Source organism: Myotis myotis, unplaced genomic scaffold (assembly GCF_014108235.1).
Source record: "Myotis myotis isolate mMyoMyo1 unplaced genomic scaffold, mMyoMyo1.p scaffold_m19_p_1, whole genome shotgun sequence".
Classification (NCBI taxonomy): Eukaryota; Metazoa; Chordata; class Mammalia; order Chiroptera; family Vespertilionidae; genus Myotis; species Myotis myotis.
Window position 1 is genome coordinate 152,108,370 of NW_023416313.1, and position 15,788 is coordinate 152,124,157.

Here is a 15,788-nt window from a genome sequence, read left to right on the forward strand (position 1 = left end):
GAGGTGACTTCAAATGATTGACAAGCTGCTGTAAATACCCAGAATGACAGGTTGGCCAGTAGAGATTTAAAGGAAGGTAAAAGGAATCTTGCTTACAAAGTAGACCGCCAGCCTGGCTGGCGTGGCTTAGTGGTTAAGTGTCGACCTATGACCCAGGAGGTTACGGTTCGATTCCCATTCAGGGCACATGCCTGGATTGTGGGCTTGATCCCCCCTGGTGGGCATAAAAGAGGCAGCTGATTATAGATTCTCTCTCATCATTGGTGTTTCTACCTCCCTCTCCCTCTCCCTTCCTCTGAAATCAATAAAAATGTATTTTTTTAAAAAGGGGATCACCAAAACCAGTTATTCAAACACATTTTGTTGGGCTCTCAAAATTACCTAGTAGAAGTTTTATTTTGGCAAACCTACTAAGTATGCTGTTCTTCTGGCTCTGACAAAATTAATTATTCGAATAGGCTCAAGGGAATTTTGAGGGAATGATAAAAACATTCTAAATTGTGGTGGCACAATTCTGAAAATTGGTTATAATAATTGAATAACATACTTTTAATGGATGAGTTTTATGGTCTGTAACTGATATCTCAAGAAAGTCTTTTTTTATAAGAATCATTTTAAAAATGGTTTAATAAAATTGGTAAACACACATGAATTTATAATAATTACTAGTAGCCCGGTGCACGAAATTCCTGCCCTGGGGGGAGGGGGAGGGGCTCAGTCTGGCCTTCACCCTCTCCAATCTGAGACCCCTCAGGGAATGTCCAACTACCTGTTTGTGCCCACACTTTTAACAGATAACAGCTCCATTGTTGTTTCTTTCTTATGCTTAAAACCATTGGAATTAGTAGGTATTCAAAGTGTGTATACATTTTGGGGGAACACTCTGTATATCTCTAGTCAGCGGTGAAAGAAACCAACAGCAGATTTGGAACCCCCAGACAGGGAACCTCGCTCACTCCCCACATGTCTCCCCACTTCACTTTCCACCTTTGTGGGCAGCAGGAGAATCAACGTTTTCTCTCATTAATTTGGAAAAGCACGTCCTGTCACCCGCTGCCTGGCAGGAGTGCGCTAGGCCCCAAGCAAGTGAGGCTCAGTCAGGGCAGCCTTCGCTCATGGGTGCTGGCACCCAAAGTGCACATTCCTCCTCTACAGTCGCCGACTATCCCACTGTTTCACTGAGAGGATGGAATTCCTCTTCACCTCTGGGTTCTTGATCTTGAACGCTGACCGAAGGCACCTCAGCGAGGGCCACCCACGCCCACCGGGTGTGTCTGTCTGCATCTGCTACCGCCTCAGCACCTGCATTAACCCCCTAGAGGTGATCTCGTAGCTGCACTGGCCTCCATGGGAACAGGACATCACCAATCCGCCCTCTCACTGCCATCTCCCAGGTGCCCACCCTTAGCACCCAGAACACCCAGACACTCTCCAAAGGACGTGAACGCATCAGAGGGGATGTGTGCACATCCTGTGGGGGTGTTAGGCATGCTGGGTTGATGGAAGTGCAGTGGAGAGGCGGGGGGAACTTGTGCACGCCTTGGTTTGCAACTGTTGCAGGCGCAGGAGGGTGACAGTGTGCTAGGGGATGTTCGCATGCCAGGGGGGGATGTGCACACCGGAGGCCTCTGGCTTTGCAGATCCGCAAACCCCTGTGGTGCGTCCAGGAGGACGTCAGTCTGGCCCGCCACGGTGGCTGTCCCTGCGATCCTGCACCTTCTGGGCCAGGAGGCGGATCTTGCACAGCCACTCCTGGGTGCTGATGGCCTGCAGGTGCTACTTCAGCTCAGCCTGCAGGCTCCGCTTGGGGCGCTTACAGCTGTCACCATTGCCATGTGGGGCGTACAGGCCACCCTATGCTGGCCTACTTCCCCTGTTCAGAGGCTCTCTGCGCTGCTCACCTGCCCAGAGTGACTGGGGCTGGGTGGAAGCCAGGCGTCCTGCCCTGCCCAACCCTGGCCGATCCGCCCCTGTGCGAGCTGCCACCCTGCCGGGAAGGGTCACGGATCTGGGTCCCAGGACCGCGGACAGCCTCAAGCACTGCCCCCCGCCCGGCAGGGTCACAGATCCGTGTCTTGGTCCCGTGTACAGCCTCAAGCGCTGCCCCCGCCCGACAGGTCATGGATCCGGGTCCCAGACTACCGACAGCCTCAACTGCTGCCCCCCACCCGGCAAGGTCATGGATCCGGGTCCCAAGACAGCAGACAGCCTCAAGCGCTGCCCCCCACCTGGCAGGGTCACAGATCGGTCCTAGACTGCAGACAGCCTTGCCCGCTGCCGCCTGCCTTCAGTATGCAAATTAGCCACCATCTTGTTGCTTCAGGGTGGGGGTCTCCACTGGGGTGCTTGGCCAGTCTGGGTGAGGGGCTGAGGGCTGTTTTTAGGCTGCCCACACCCCCTTCAGGGTAGGGGTCCCACTGGGGTGCCTGGCCAGTCTGGGTGAGGGGCTGAGGGCCGTTTTCAGGCTGGCGGGCGACTGAAGCTCCCAACTTCTCCTTTTTTTCTTTTCTTTTTTTTCTTCTGGGATTTATTTACCTTCTATGGCTGTCACTGGAGCTGAGAGCCGGCTTTAGCTCTGAGGCCCGGCTGCAGCTATGAGACCTCGGCCGCTGAAAGCAGGTCTCTGCGTTTGTTCTATAATTGAAACACTGTTGCAATCCTGCTGGCTGAAGCCCGGCTGGCCGAAAGCAGGTTTCTGGGTTTTGTTTAACTTCTATAATTGCAACATTGTTTCTTAGAGTGCAAGCTCAGAGGCTGGCAGCGGCGGGCAGGGAACCTTGGCTTCCTCCTTCACTGGAGCAAACAAGCCTCCTGTTCACTTCACTGCCTGGCTGCCGGCCACCATCTTGGTTGGCAGTTAATTTGCATATCGCCCTGATTAGCCAATGGGAAGTGTGTCGGAGCTACAGTTAATTACCATGTTTGTCTGTTATTATATAGGATTACTTGTTTATTGTATATGTTGTAGAAAATAAACCCAAAGGAAAAAATTATCCATAATCTCAACATTTGGAAATAACAGCATTAAATTTTATTTATTTATTTATTTATTTATTTATTTATTATTTTCAAAATAAATTTTTATTGATTTCAGAGGAAGTGAGAGAGAGAGAGAGAGAGAGAGAGAGAGAAACATCAGTGATGAGAGAGCCCCACACAGGGGATTGAGCCCCTAGCCTGGGCATGCGCCCTGACTGGGAATCGAACCGTGACCTCCTGTTTCGTAGCTCGATGCTCAACTGCTGAGCCATGCCAGTTGAGCTTTATTTATTTATTTATAACAAAGCAAAACATTTTTTTTCACTGTAAGAAGGATTTTAACAGAAACAGTATACCTGAATGACACATATATGTGAGTTTAAATTTAAGAACAATATACACTACACAATGCATAATTGTTATTAGTGTATAACATAGTATGGGTGAACTAAAAACAATTTATTTTATAAATTATTGATATTTAAAAGAAAAATGGTAGCAAATAAGGGAAAATACTGGTAAAAAAATAAACAGGTCCTAATTGTATTCAGATCCTTTTTTTACAGTGCTCAACTGTAATTTATATACAGGCAGTCCTCTAGTTATGTCGGACTTGATGTACGTCATACGTCCTTTCGTGGTTACATTGCCATCTCCCATTTATTTATAAAAAAAAAGTTCCGTCATTTCGACGTATGTACATATGTTTTTTATTATTTTTGTACCACAAGTAAAGGTCAGGAACTGTTATCTTTCTTTTAAAATATTTTTACTGTTTCACTTCATTACTGCTGTGTATGTGCTCCATTTGAGTGATGTAGGTGCTTATGTAGGTGGGTTCCTACTTTCGTGTTATGTCACGCCATAGGAACGGATCTCTTATGTAACCTGAGGACCTACTGTGTATTTATTTATTTATTTATTTATTTATTTATTTATTTATTTATTCATATGTTTTGTGGGTAAGTAAATGGAGTCACCCTTGTATAAGTTTTTTTCTTTTTAATTTTTATTGAATTTATTGGTGACTTTGGTTAATAAAATTGTATAAGTTTCAGGTGTGCCTATAATACATTATATGTATGTTGTATTGTATGCCTACTACCTCAAGTCAAGTCTCCTTCCATCACTGTTTATCCCCCAATACCTTCTTCTATCTGCCCCCACCCTCCTTTCCCTCTGGTAATCACTACCTTTGTTTAATTTTAAAATATGTCTACCAGAATAATTTAATTAAGAAAATTATTTCATGTCATGTTTCAGTGCGCTTTTTAAGAACTTAGATTATTACCTTTCAGGTTTCTCAGGATCATGAAACAATGGCACAAGTTTTGTTCAGCAGGAATTTGAGATTGAATGTAGCTTTAACTTTCTGGAAAAAGAGAAGTATAAGTGAACTTGTAGCTTATTTGGTGAGGTAAGTGTGACCTTTTTGTTCAATAAAAGTAATTTCTAGTATGCTATTTAGAAGTGCCTCTTCTTTTTGTTATTACTGGCTAAAATTGTAAACTTCTATGTTTAGCTTCAATAGAAACAATATAGTTTAAATTACATTCAACTCCAGTCTAAGAGTAACCAAAATAAAGGAAACCATCAATTTTATCAGACCAAATAAAGCTGTTACCTTCTCTAAGATTCTTATCCATTATACCAAGAGATACCAGTATTGGAAAACTAAACCTTTAAGAATCCCCTTTGAGTAAAAATTTTAAATATTACCTTCTCAAATGTTACCTTAGTGAGGCCTTCCTTTGCCATCTTATTTAAAAACTAGAGGCCCGTTGCACGAAGAGATTCATGCAATAGGCCTTCCTTCCCCTGGCTGCTGCCACCGGTTTTCTTCTGGCACCCGCGACCCAGACCTTTGCTCTGGCCGTAGTGGAGAAGCCAAGCCTCTTCAGTCTTCAGTTGTCTTCAGTCTTCGCTCTGCGCTTGCATATGCAAATTAACCACCACCTTTGTTGGGTTAATTTGCATACTCATCCTGATTGACTGGTGGGCGTAGTGGAGTGACACCAATTTGCATGTTTCTCTTTTATTAGTGTAGATATACATTTCTTTATTCCCTATCTATACTTCTGTTTTATTTTTCTCCGTAGCACTTAACTACCATCTGCATGTTCTATATATTTTACTTGTTTATATGTTTAATAGAGGCCTGGTGCACAAAAATTGTGCACTCGTCAGCCCAGCCTATGCCCTCTCACAGTCCAGGAGCCCTTGGGGGATGTCCGACTGCTACGGAGGCAGGAGAGGCTCTCGACAGCCGAGAGCCTGGCTTCTGGCTGAATGGCACTCCCCCTGTGGGAGCGCAGTGACCAGTCGTTCCGCCATTCCGTCGATTTGCATATTAGCCTTTTATTACATAGGATTGTATGTCTCTGCCTTCTCCGACCCACCTCCAATTCTCTCTCTCTCTCATACACATACTAGAATGCAAGTCCTATCTCTTTGTTTACTGATGTACCCCCAGCATCTGGCTAATCATACACACTTGGATTATTTGTTGAATGAGTGAATTTCTCAAAGACAGTGTGAAGGTCCAGGGAGCGGGCCTAAGCCAGCAGTCACATATCCCCCGAGTGGTCCCAGACTGCGAGAGGGCACAGGCTGGGCTGGGGGACCAGCCTCCCCACCCGCCCCCAGTGCACGAATGTCGTGCACCGGGCCTCTAGTATGAAAATAATTGAAGAAATTATCTCTCTAAGTAATGCTATTCTTTTTGTACCCACAGGATAGAAGACCTTGGAGTGGTGGTGGATTGCCTTCCTGTGCTTACCAATAGGTAAAAAAAAATATTTTTCAGAAAATAAATTAGTTTAAAAAAGACAAATTATGACCGATTCATATTTTTATGACTTGTAATTATTTTAGTTTACAGGAAGAAAAACAATACATCTCACTCGGCTGCTGTGTAGACTTGTTGCCCCTTGTAAAGTCACTACTTAAAAGCAAATTTGAAGAGTAAGTGCTGATCTGAATCTCAAGTCATTTTTCTTTTTCAACAGTATGTGCCCTGTGAATGCGTTAGTAGTAGATTGAGCTCCATAAAACATACATGGTTTCTCTTTTTAAGTTGCTTATAGTCCAGTTAGGAAAAGAATATGAAATGACTAAAGACAATTACAGAAGCATCTATAAACAAGTTACATAAAATACAGTTTTGTGGCCGAAACCGGTTTGGCTCAGTGGATAGAGCGTCAGCCTGCGGACTGAAAGGTCCCAGGTTCGATTCCGGTCAAGGGCATGTACCTGGGTTGCAGGCACATCCCCAGTAGGAGATGTGCAGGAGGCAGCTGATCGATGTTTCTCTCTCATCGATGTTTCTAACTCTCTATCTCTCTCCCTTCCTCTCTGTAAAAAATCAATAAAATATATTTAAAAAAAAAATACAGTTTTGTGAAATAAACGTTTAAAAGAGGGAAAGGTCAATGTAATATATGCGTTGGGTTATTTTTGAGTAGTGGAAATATTTTTTGTAAAGGCTTCTTAGATGAAAATACTTGAATTTTGTAACCAAATGTCATTTCAGATATATAATAGTTGGTTTAAACTGGCTTCAAGCAGTCATAAAAAGGTGGTGGTCAGAACTATCATCCAAAACAGAAATTATAAATGATGGGTGAGTATACCTTTAAGGATAACCTTATGCTTCTAAATTTTATTTCATTTTACTTTTTTTTTTTTTTTTTTTTTTTTTTTTCAGAAAAGCAGTTGGATTTAACTAGGTGATAATTTTATTCTGTGATCATCCTATCTAATAAAAGAGAAACATGGTAATTAGCGTATGACCGCTACCCTTCCCATTGGCTAATCAGGGCGATATGCAAATTAACTGTCAGCCAAGATGGCGGCAGGCAGCCAGGCAGCTTGAAACTAACATGAGTCTTGCTTGCTTCAGTGATGGAGGACTCCAACGTTCCCCGCCTGCCTTGCCGGCCTCTGAGCCTGCAGTTTGAAACATAGTTACAAATATAGAAGCTAAACAAAACCCTGGAAACCTGCTTTTAGCCAGCCGGGATCTCAGAGCTGGAGTTATACATTGTTTCGATTATAGAACCGAAACAAACCAGATACCTGCTTTCAGGAGCGGAGGCCTAAGAGCTGGAGCCTCAGAGCTAAAGCTGGCCCAGAATAAAAAAAAAAAAGAAAAAAAGGAGTGGTTGGGAGCTTCTGTCACCCGCCAGCCTAAAAACAGCCCTCAGCCCCTCACCCAGACTGGCCAGGCACCCCAGTGGGGACCCCCCACCCTGAAGGGTGTGTGACCAGCTGCAAACAGCCATCATCCCCTCACCCAGGCTGGCCAGGCACCCCAGTGGGGACCCCCACCCTGATCCAGGACACCCTTCAGGGCAAACCAGCGGGCCCCCACACGTGCACCAGGCCTCTATCCTATATAGTAAAAGGGTAATATGTCTCCCAGCACCGGGATCAGCGGAGCCGCGAGGCCTCCCGGCACCGGGATCAGCGTGACAGGGGGCAGCGCCCAAACCCCCTGATCACCCTGCGGCTCTGTGTGTGACGGGTGGGGCCACAACCTCCCTATCCGCCGTGCTCTGTTCGTGACAGGGGAAGGCGCCCCAGCCCCCTGATCAGCCCTGCTCTGTGCCTGATAGGGGGGAGCTCCCAACCCCCTGATCGCATTGTGGCTCTGTGTGTGACAGGGTGCGGTGCCCCAACCCCCTGATCGGCCCTGCTCTGTGTGTGACAGGGTGCAGCGCCCCAACCCCCTTCCCCCCACAGGCCCTGCTCTGTGTGTGATGGGGTAGAGCCATAACCTCCCCATCGGCCCTACCCTGAGTGTGACAGTGGCGGCGCCCCAACCCCCTGATCTGCCCTGCTCTGTGGGTGATAGAGGGTGACACCCCAACTGCCCCCCACAGGCCCTGCTCTGTGTGTGACGGGGTAGAGCCATAGAAGTTGAATTTCAGAGCCCAGTAACCTCTTCTTCTAGCAGAATCCTGCTCTTCGTTTTAGAAGGAAAAAGTATAGCAGTGATTTAACCATTGTAATGTGTAAGAGAGAGTCTTTAGTGGAATAAGTAATGAGGCTCAGGAATGGAGGTATCCTGCAGAGTCCTTTGGCTACCTAGACACTAACCTTAGAATCCAATTCCCAAAACTATATTAAAATCATCACTATAGGCCCAGTGCACAAAATTCGTGCACGTGGTGGGGGGGGGGCGCCCCTCACCCCCAGCCTACACCCTCTCCAATCCAGGACCCCTTGGGGGATATCCAACTGCCTGTTTAGGCCCGATCCCTAAACCGGCAGTCAGATATCCCTCTTGCAATCTGGGACTGCTGGCTCCTAACCGCTCGCCTGCCTGCCTGCCTGCATGCCTGCATGATCGCCCCTAACTGCCCTCCCCTTCCAGCCTGATTGCCCCTAACTGCCTGCCCCTGCCGGCCTGATTGCCCCTAACTGCCTGCCCTTGCTGGCCTGATTGCCCCTAACTGCTTCTGCATACCCGCCTGATTGCCCCCTAACTGCTCCCCTGCCAGCCTCATTGTCCCCTAATTGCTCCCTTGCCAGCCTCATCACTCCCTACCTGCCCTCTGCTGGCCTCATCGCCCCTAACTGCCCTCCTCTGCCAGCCTCATTGCCCCCTAACTGCCCTCCCCTGCTGGCCTCATCACCCCTAACTGCCCTCCCCTACCGGCCCCATTGCCCCTAACTGCCTCTGCCTCAGCCCCCACCACCGTGGCTTTGTCCGGAAGGACGTCTGGAAGATGTCTGGTCTAATTAGCATATTACTCTTTTATTAGTATAGATAATTTGAGTATTGCAATTAGATTTAGTATTGCACTTTGAATATTGCAATTCTAAAAATTATATTATAGTCATCATAATTTGAGTATTAACTTGCTGTGAAAATATGTAGGTACTCTACCAAATGGACAAGATTATTATGAAGCTACTAAAAATATCTCCCAATGGGCTCCTTAAAGTTTATGGTTTTCTTTTTAAACTCTCAAAATGTCCTACTTTATACCCAACAACAAGTTGACTATTAGTAAATGCTTCATGCCTAGTATTCCTATCTGCATTAACAAATACCTTTAATTTCTGTGTTTGGCATGTACTATTTTAAAGAGTTGCCTGACTTCAGTAGTATAATATTCTCTGATAAATACTTGAAAAATTTAAAACTATTTTCATTAAATGTATTTACTACCAAAGTTCATATCATATTATATTTGCATTTTCTTTTTTCCTCCTAGAAATATTCAGATTTTAAAACAACAATTAAGCAGATTGTGGGAACAAGAAAACCATCTTACTTTGGTTCCAGGATATACTGGTAATATAGCTAAGGTAATCTATATTTAAGCTTAAAAATTTAAGGTTTAAATCAATATTTAAGCTTAATTAAAATTTAGAAGTAATATGTTAATATTATGCATTTATAAATGAATTCTTTCAAATCGAGGTAAAGTAATTCAGTACTATTCAGTAAGATCTAGAGTCAGTTTCATATTTGCAAATGCTTATGGTCTTCTGGGTATGAATGTGACTTTGACAGGGAGCACAAAATTACCCATTGAATGTGTTTGATATACAGCCACAGAAATAATGTGCTGGAGGTTGTTTAATGACCTAGTTCCAATCAAAGAAAAATATTTGAAAAAGTTAAAAATCCAGGTAAGGAAGGCATCTGAAGATTAAGTGAGGAATACAATTAAATGGTCTAATTAAATGGTTTGGGGGTGTTATATTTTACTTGACTATTGCTAATATCAAGCTCTTTGGGAAAGTACACTGTTCAAATCACAATATGAATTTGAGATTGGTCTTTATTGATTTATTTGTCTTTTAAAGGAAAAGGTACATTAGATTTTAATATTTAAACTCCAGAAAACATTGGTATGTAAAACACATATAATTGCAGAAAAAAGTCATTGTTAAATGTTTCCACCCTTTTACTGAGTATATTGCTATCATAAATGGGCATTAGTCAGAAATATAAAATTGTTTTTTAATTTAAAAAATATGTACTGAATAAGAGGATTTATGTTATAGACTTACTTGTAAAAATTTTCTTGGATACTTTTCAAGGAAAGAAGCAAAATGATCTACCAAACATGTGTCTTACCACTGTGTGTGATTTAACTTTGTAGAATTTTTAATGATTAAAATATTATAAACAGATATCAGTTTCCCAGAAGTATTTTTATTTTCTGACAAATCAATAAAGACCAATATCAAATTCATATTGCGATTTGAACAGTGTACTTTCCTATTGAGTGATTAAAAGTTCTATGAAGTTCCTTAAGCTATGATATAAAAAACCTCTTTTACAAGATTAAACACTCAATTGTAATTTTCTTAAAGTTAGAAATCAGAAAGATAGGCTATCATCAAACTGAAAGAATTGTGAATGATTTAATGATCTTGCCTAGTTATAAAGACAGAATTGCTTGATCACAAGAACCAAATCATTTACTCAGCACTTAGCAAACATTTATTGAGCCCTTGTTGTGTGCCAGGCCCTGTGCTAAATGCAGATTAAAAAGTTGAATACACCACATCTTTTACCCTCAAAAGGTTACAAAGGGAAACAGGCAAATCAAGTGACAAAAAGGGAGAAGAAAGGGGCTGTGTATATATGTGTTTACTAGCTAATGAAATGTTTTTGTTTCATTTTCTAAGGATGTAGATGCTTATTTATTACAGTTGCATTGAAAGACTTCATCTACTAAAGAGCATTTGGTTATTCAAAACATCCCTGGACTATATGATTTCCAAACAAGTCTCATTGGAGAACTGTGAACTATGAAAGAAATCAAAACCGTTTTCTTCTAAAGCCACATATGAAACCAATAACAAAACCCTAGCAATCTACTTCACATTGAAGTGGAAAAATATCCGAAAGGAGCAGCTTCAACTTTAATAAGGTGAAAGTGCACTATGAAGATTGTTCACCTTTGCTGCTTTTGGGATTTACATGGTTACTTGGCAAGAACTACTGGATCTTAATGCAATCCTTCATAAGAATATACTTTATACTATGTGGAAAAAAAACAAGACAAAACTTATTACTAGGAAAAGCAAAGACCAATCATTACTTTTTTTTAAGATTGTGTTTTATAAGAAAACACTCAAATGTGTGCAGCTATTTTCTTATGTTGAAAGACTTTAAAAGTTTTAAACATCATAGCAAATAATCAATACTAAAAGTTTTTTTGTCCACACTGAGATACTGTGTAAACAAAATGCCTTAATTATTAATAAGCCAATGTATATGATACCAAGATCTGTTTTAAAAAAGAGTAAAACAAACCATGCTTCTGGCATGAAAGTTATGGAATTAAATCAGGGGTTTCCATTCATGTGGAATATTGTTAAAACTTATTCCACACCATCTTTAAAACTTGAGAATATGTTTAATATCTCTGAAATCGTTTTGCCAGAATCGTCATGTCATGTATGTATGTGTTATTCTTATATAAAAGAAAGAGGTGAATATGTATTTGTATGTGTGCTTAGTTGGAAATATTCATAGAGTTGGCTAATTTATATTCACTTTTACTGTATATAGATTTCTAATATTTTCAGTTCTGTATCATTTAAGCTTCATTTGAGTAAATTTACTAAATATTTCCATTTTTTGCTTTTTAAAAATCTGGTTTTATATGAATTCTAATTGTTTTTCACTACATTATGATTTAAAGAATTACATACAATGCTTTAGAAGTGTTTACAGTTAGTGCTGACCTTATATTTTGAGTTCCAATACTTTATATTACTACCTCCTCCAATGGTTGGTATGAAATGCCAGCAGACTGTATGAGGTCTTTTTTTTCTTAATACCATTTTTTGGTGTCAATGACCCCAATTGTGGAATGTCTTCACAGCTGTACTTTTTAGCCTGTCTTGAGAGTGATTGGGCTTTAAATACCACTATTGGTTCCTACATCATCTCATCTTGAATGAGCCCGAGCAAAGATTTTTAGTATCAAATTTCTGTGCAGTAATCCTTCAAGCACTTGAATGTAAGCCTTTAGCATTTACCCAATTAGTGACTACTGATGTGAATCCTAAACAAGCATTTTATTGGTTTAAAAATATTAAAAACGTTCTCTTTTACTGAGTTCTCCTTTTGTGTAGCTATATTTCATATAGCTGTGTATTCTTCACAGTAGTAATTGGCTATTTTCTTAAATCTTTAGGATAATTTCAGAGTACTGCACTCCCGTGATTTAAGAGTTGAGTTATTTAAGAACTCATTTTTCAGGAGGTGGGAATTTGAATCGGAAACCTGCGTCATCTCTGTGAAACCTTAAGATGATGAAATATAACCTTTCTTTGTTCCTATTTCTTTAGTTATCACTTTATCTAATAGTTTGAACCAGTTAACTCAGAGCATGGTGCTACTGAGGCTAAGGACAGGAGCTTTACAGGTTCATTCACTTTACACACATACACAGAACTATTCATAGTTACAGACTGCACCTTTTCTTAGGTATCTGTCTCACAACTTCAGCTTTTGGTCACAAGGAAGATGGTGTGTATACTTAGCATAAACCCTTCACCTCAAATAGAAAGATATCTCAAATAATTGGTATATGTAATACTGTAGACTTTGAATCTAATATTTAAAACAATATAATATTAAAAATAATATCTAAAATACTGTGTTATTATAATTTTCTCTGGTAAGATCATTGACTAAACAATATCTTCTAAAATTAAACTTCAATAAATCAAACTTCAGTAAAAATTAAGTACAAATGAAACATATTAAGAAAATGTACTACCTCGTTAACACTGAGTTTTTGTGCCTAACTTTGGGTTTGTTGAAGGAGAATTGATACTCCATTTTATTTACTTGGAGCTATATAAAGCAGCAGTCTTTAGCTCACAAAGATTATTCAATACCACACATTCCCAATTGTTGGCCTTTGCAATTTGCCTTAATACCTACCTCTCACTGACTGAGTTATGATTAGTATTAGTTGATTTTAAGATTCTTTTTTTTTTTAAATATATTTTATTGATTTTTCACAGAGAGGAAGGGAGAGGGACAGAGAGCCAGAAACATCGATGAGAGAGAAACATCGATCAGCTGCCTCCTGCACACCCCCCACTGGGGATGTGCCTGCAACCAAGGTACATGCCCCTGACTGGAATCGAACCCGGGACCCTTCAGTCCACAGGCCGATGCTCTATCCACTGAGTCAAACCGGTCAGGGCGATTTTAAGATTCTTGATAAAAAATATTAGATAAGTAAATAGTACTGAACACTTCTGTTGCTATTAAGCTCTTAACATGCTATTTAATCAGAACAGTGTTGATATCCAGAAAGAGCCAAAGAAAGTGTTTATAAAGTATTTTGGCTGTTGTATGACCTAGATTAGGACAATCGCTGTCTGTCATCACTCATTTGTGGCTGTGCTGCTAAGCAGTCCACAGAACTGAGGGACTACCCAAAGTTTCTATGCCTTACTACCTCTTCTACCTTTTAAGTTTTCTGTACTGAACTTTGCTAACTTTGCAAGTCTAAGGACAGTTTATTGAGGTGATAGAGGGTTATAATCAAGTAATTTCTTTCTACTAGAAATAAAGTGGATTTTGTAATAAGTGATCATGATCAGAAAAAGGATTAAAAGTTAGGAAGCAGGCATTATCAGATGGTTTTAAAAATTAATCTTTTGGCAGTAATTTTAAAGGTAATTGACAGATTATTTATTTACCTGAGTCCTGAGATGTGAGGATTTGGATATCTGTATCTACTTTGGAGAATCATTAATGTCAGCACTAAAGTCTAAGGGCAACTGAGGAATTAAGTCCTTATCCATCCCCCTAAACATATTTGGTACATGTCATATCCTAACCTTAAAAATTGTGTGTGTGTGTGTGTGTGTGTGTGCGCGCGCGCGCGCGCGTGTGTGTTCAAGGCTATATTTTTGGCCTTTGAAATAGTAATTTTCTCAAACTTGGAGCATTTCTACATTTGGCAAGTTATTAATATAATTAATATTAATGGATAACTAATTTGAGTAATGATTATTACCTATTAAATACTGATAATATAAATCATGTAAATGTTTGTTTAGTTAGTTAAATGAGTCAAGGAATCTGAAAAAACAACAACAAAATTTACATTAATATTTTGTTAGTCATTCTCAAGTATCTCTTCATATTTAAGAACAAGATGGTAATGTCAGTTGCCTTTATTGATTTAAAGGGGAAAAGTATAGAATCACAAGCAGCTGACTCACTGGAGTGGTCCATTTGGATGCACTACTTCTTATCTTTCAATATAGACTATTATTTTCTGGATTACTTCAGGTGAAAAAAGTATTACTGGACATTTGTCGGTAGGTATTAACTCCTTTTTCCCCCCTCAATTTCCATTTCTTCTATCTGTGAAAATTGTCATAAAACAACACTATTCCCTCCTTTTTTATTCTGTAACAGGAATATAGAATAAAAAGTTCCTCCCTAAACACTGTATGCTTCTAGTTTGTAGTATAGCTTGATTGATTCAATAACAGCACTGACTATAACAATAAAAATAAGTACTGCATATCATATACCCAGTATACTGAGTACACTTTTGTTTTTTGTGTTTTGTTTTTTTAATTTTTTAATTTATTTTAATTTTAGAGAGTGAACAGGGAGAGAGAGAAAGAAATTGTCTCCCACACTTGCCAACATGAAATCAAACCAACACCACCTTTTTGGTGTACAGGACAATGTTCCAACCAACTGAGCCACACCGGCCAGGGCCCGAGTACGTTTTTCAATGCTGTACTTATTTCAAATATTGTAGGCATTATTTTCTCAGGGTTAGATTATTGATTTAATAGTATCTGCTAAAATCAAACTTTAGTAAAAACTAAGTACATAATACAGTTGATCCTTGAACAACCCTGGCTCCCCCACCTCCTGCAGTCAGAAATTCACATATGACTCTTGATACCCTGAAAACTTAACTACTAGTAGCCTTCTGTTGACCAAAAGCCAACATAAACAGTTGCTTAACACAGATTTTGTGTTATATGTATTATTTGCTTTATTCTTTTTTTTCAATTTAAATATATGTTATTTTTATGTTCCTGGCATCTTCATTTCTCCCTCCATCATACCACTTCCACACAAAAGCATCTTGGTGATTTCATAGTAAAAAGAGCTGATTTTTCCAAAGCTCTAAGGGAAGTTAGCAATGTACACATAAAACACTTTCAAAAATTATTTAAATTCATCAGTCACAATTGTTCTTTTTTATTGACATAAAACAGCTAAAGATGGGCTTTCCAGAGAATTCCTGTAAAGGCTTTACCAGGGGGAAAATTGTAGGACACACACCACTAAACCAGAGGAAAAGTTTACACCAGGTCAGTGATTTATAGGTCCTAGGTTAATGAACTAAGACTTGGGATGAGGAAGCATAACAGTAGCAAGAATGCATTGTTGGCAGACTTGAGTAGAGGAAAGGAAATGTTGACCTGAGGAAGGAGAGGTGGTGCTAAGTATGACAGCTGGCAGGTGGGTCATCAAAGGCCCACTTACACCATCAATACCTATGGGTCATCCTCACCACTGCACAGAAGATGTCTTTTTGAGTACAGTGGGGCCTTGACTTATGAGTTTAATTCGTTCTGTGACGGAGCTCGTAACTCAAATTACTCGTATGTCAAATCAACAGTGAATGAGTGAGACACATGATGCTGGGCTGATGTTGTGGTGTTCACTGTGATGTTCGCTGTGCCAAATAGCGGTGGGGTATCTGAAGCTGGCTTGTAACCCGAATTTTACCTCACAACTCGAAGCAAAAAATCGGCCGAGAAATGGCTCATAT

At 40.5% G+C, this 15,788-nt stretch overlaps 1 protein-coding gene across 7 annotated transcripts in view; it reads left to right on the forward strand.

Moving 5' to 3' along the window:
- The window catches only part of KATNBL1 (katanin regulatory subunit B1 like 1), a 66,059-nt gene that overhangs the window by 38,029 nt on the left and 12,242 nt on the right, over positions 1 to 15,788 (forward strand). For 2 of the 7 annotated variants that reach the window (XR_004965628.1, XR_004965625.1), the window contains exons 5-12: positions 4,278 to 4,396; positions 5,714 to 5,764; positions 5,854 to 5,943; positions 6,512 to 6,601; positions 9,204 to 9,297; positions 10,633 to 10,877; positions 14,172 to 14,304; positions 15,229 to 15,324. Coding sequence is in view for 2 of the 7 variants with exons in the window: in XM_036296316.1 (XP_036152209.1) it covers positions 4,278 to 4,396; positions 5,714 to 5,764; positions 5,854 to 5,943; positions 6,512 to 6,601; positions 9,204 to 9,297; positions 10,633 to 10,665 (477 nt within the window). In the remaining 5 variants the exon portion in view is untranslated. Of the gene's footprint in view, positions 1 to 4,277; positions 4,397 to 5,713; positions 5,765 to 5,853; positions 5,944 to 6,511; positions 6,602 to 9,203; positions 9,298 to 10,632; positions 12,614 to 14,171; positions 14,305 to 15,228; positions 15,325 to 15,788 lie in introns of those variants that run through there. The other 5 variants (XM_036296316.1, XM_036296346.1, XR_004965626.1 and 2 more) reach the window with 4 other exon arrangements.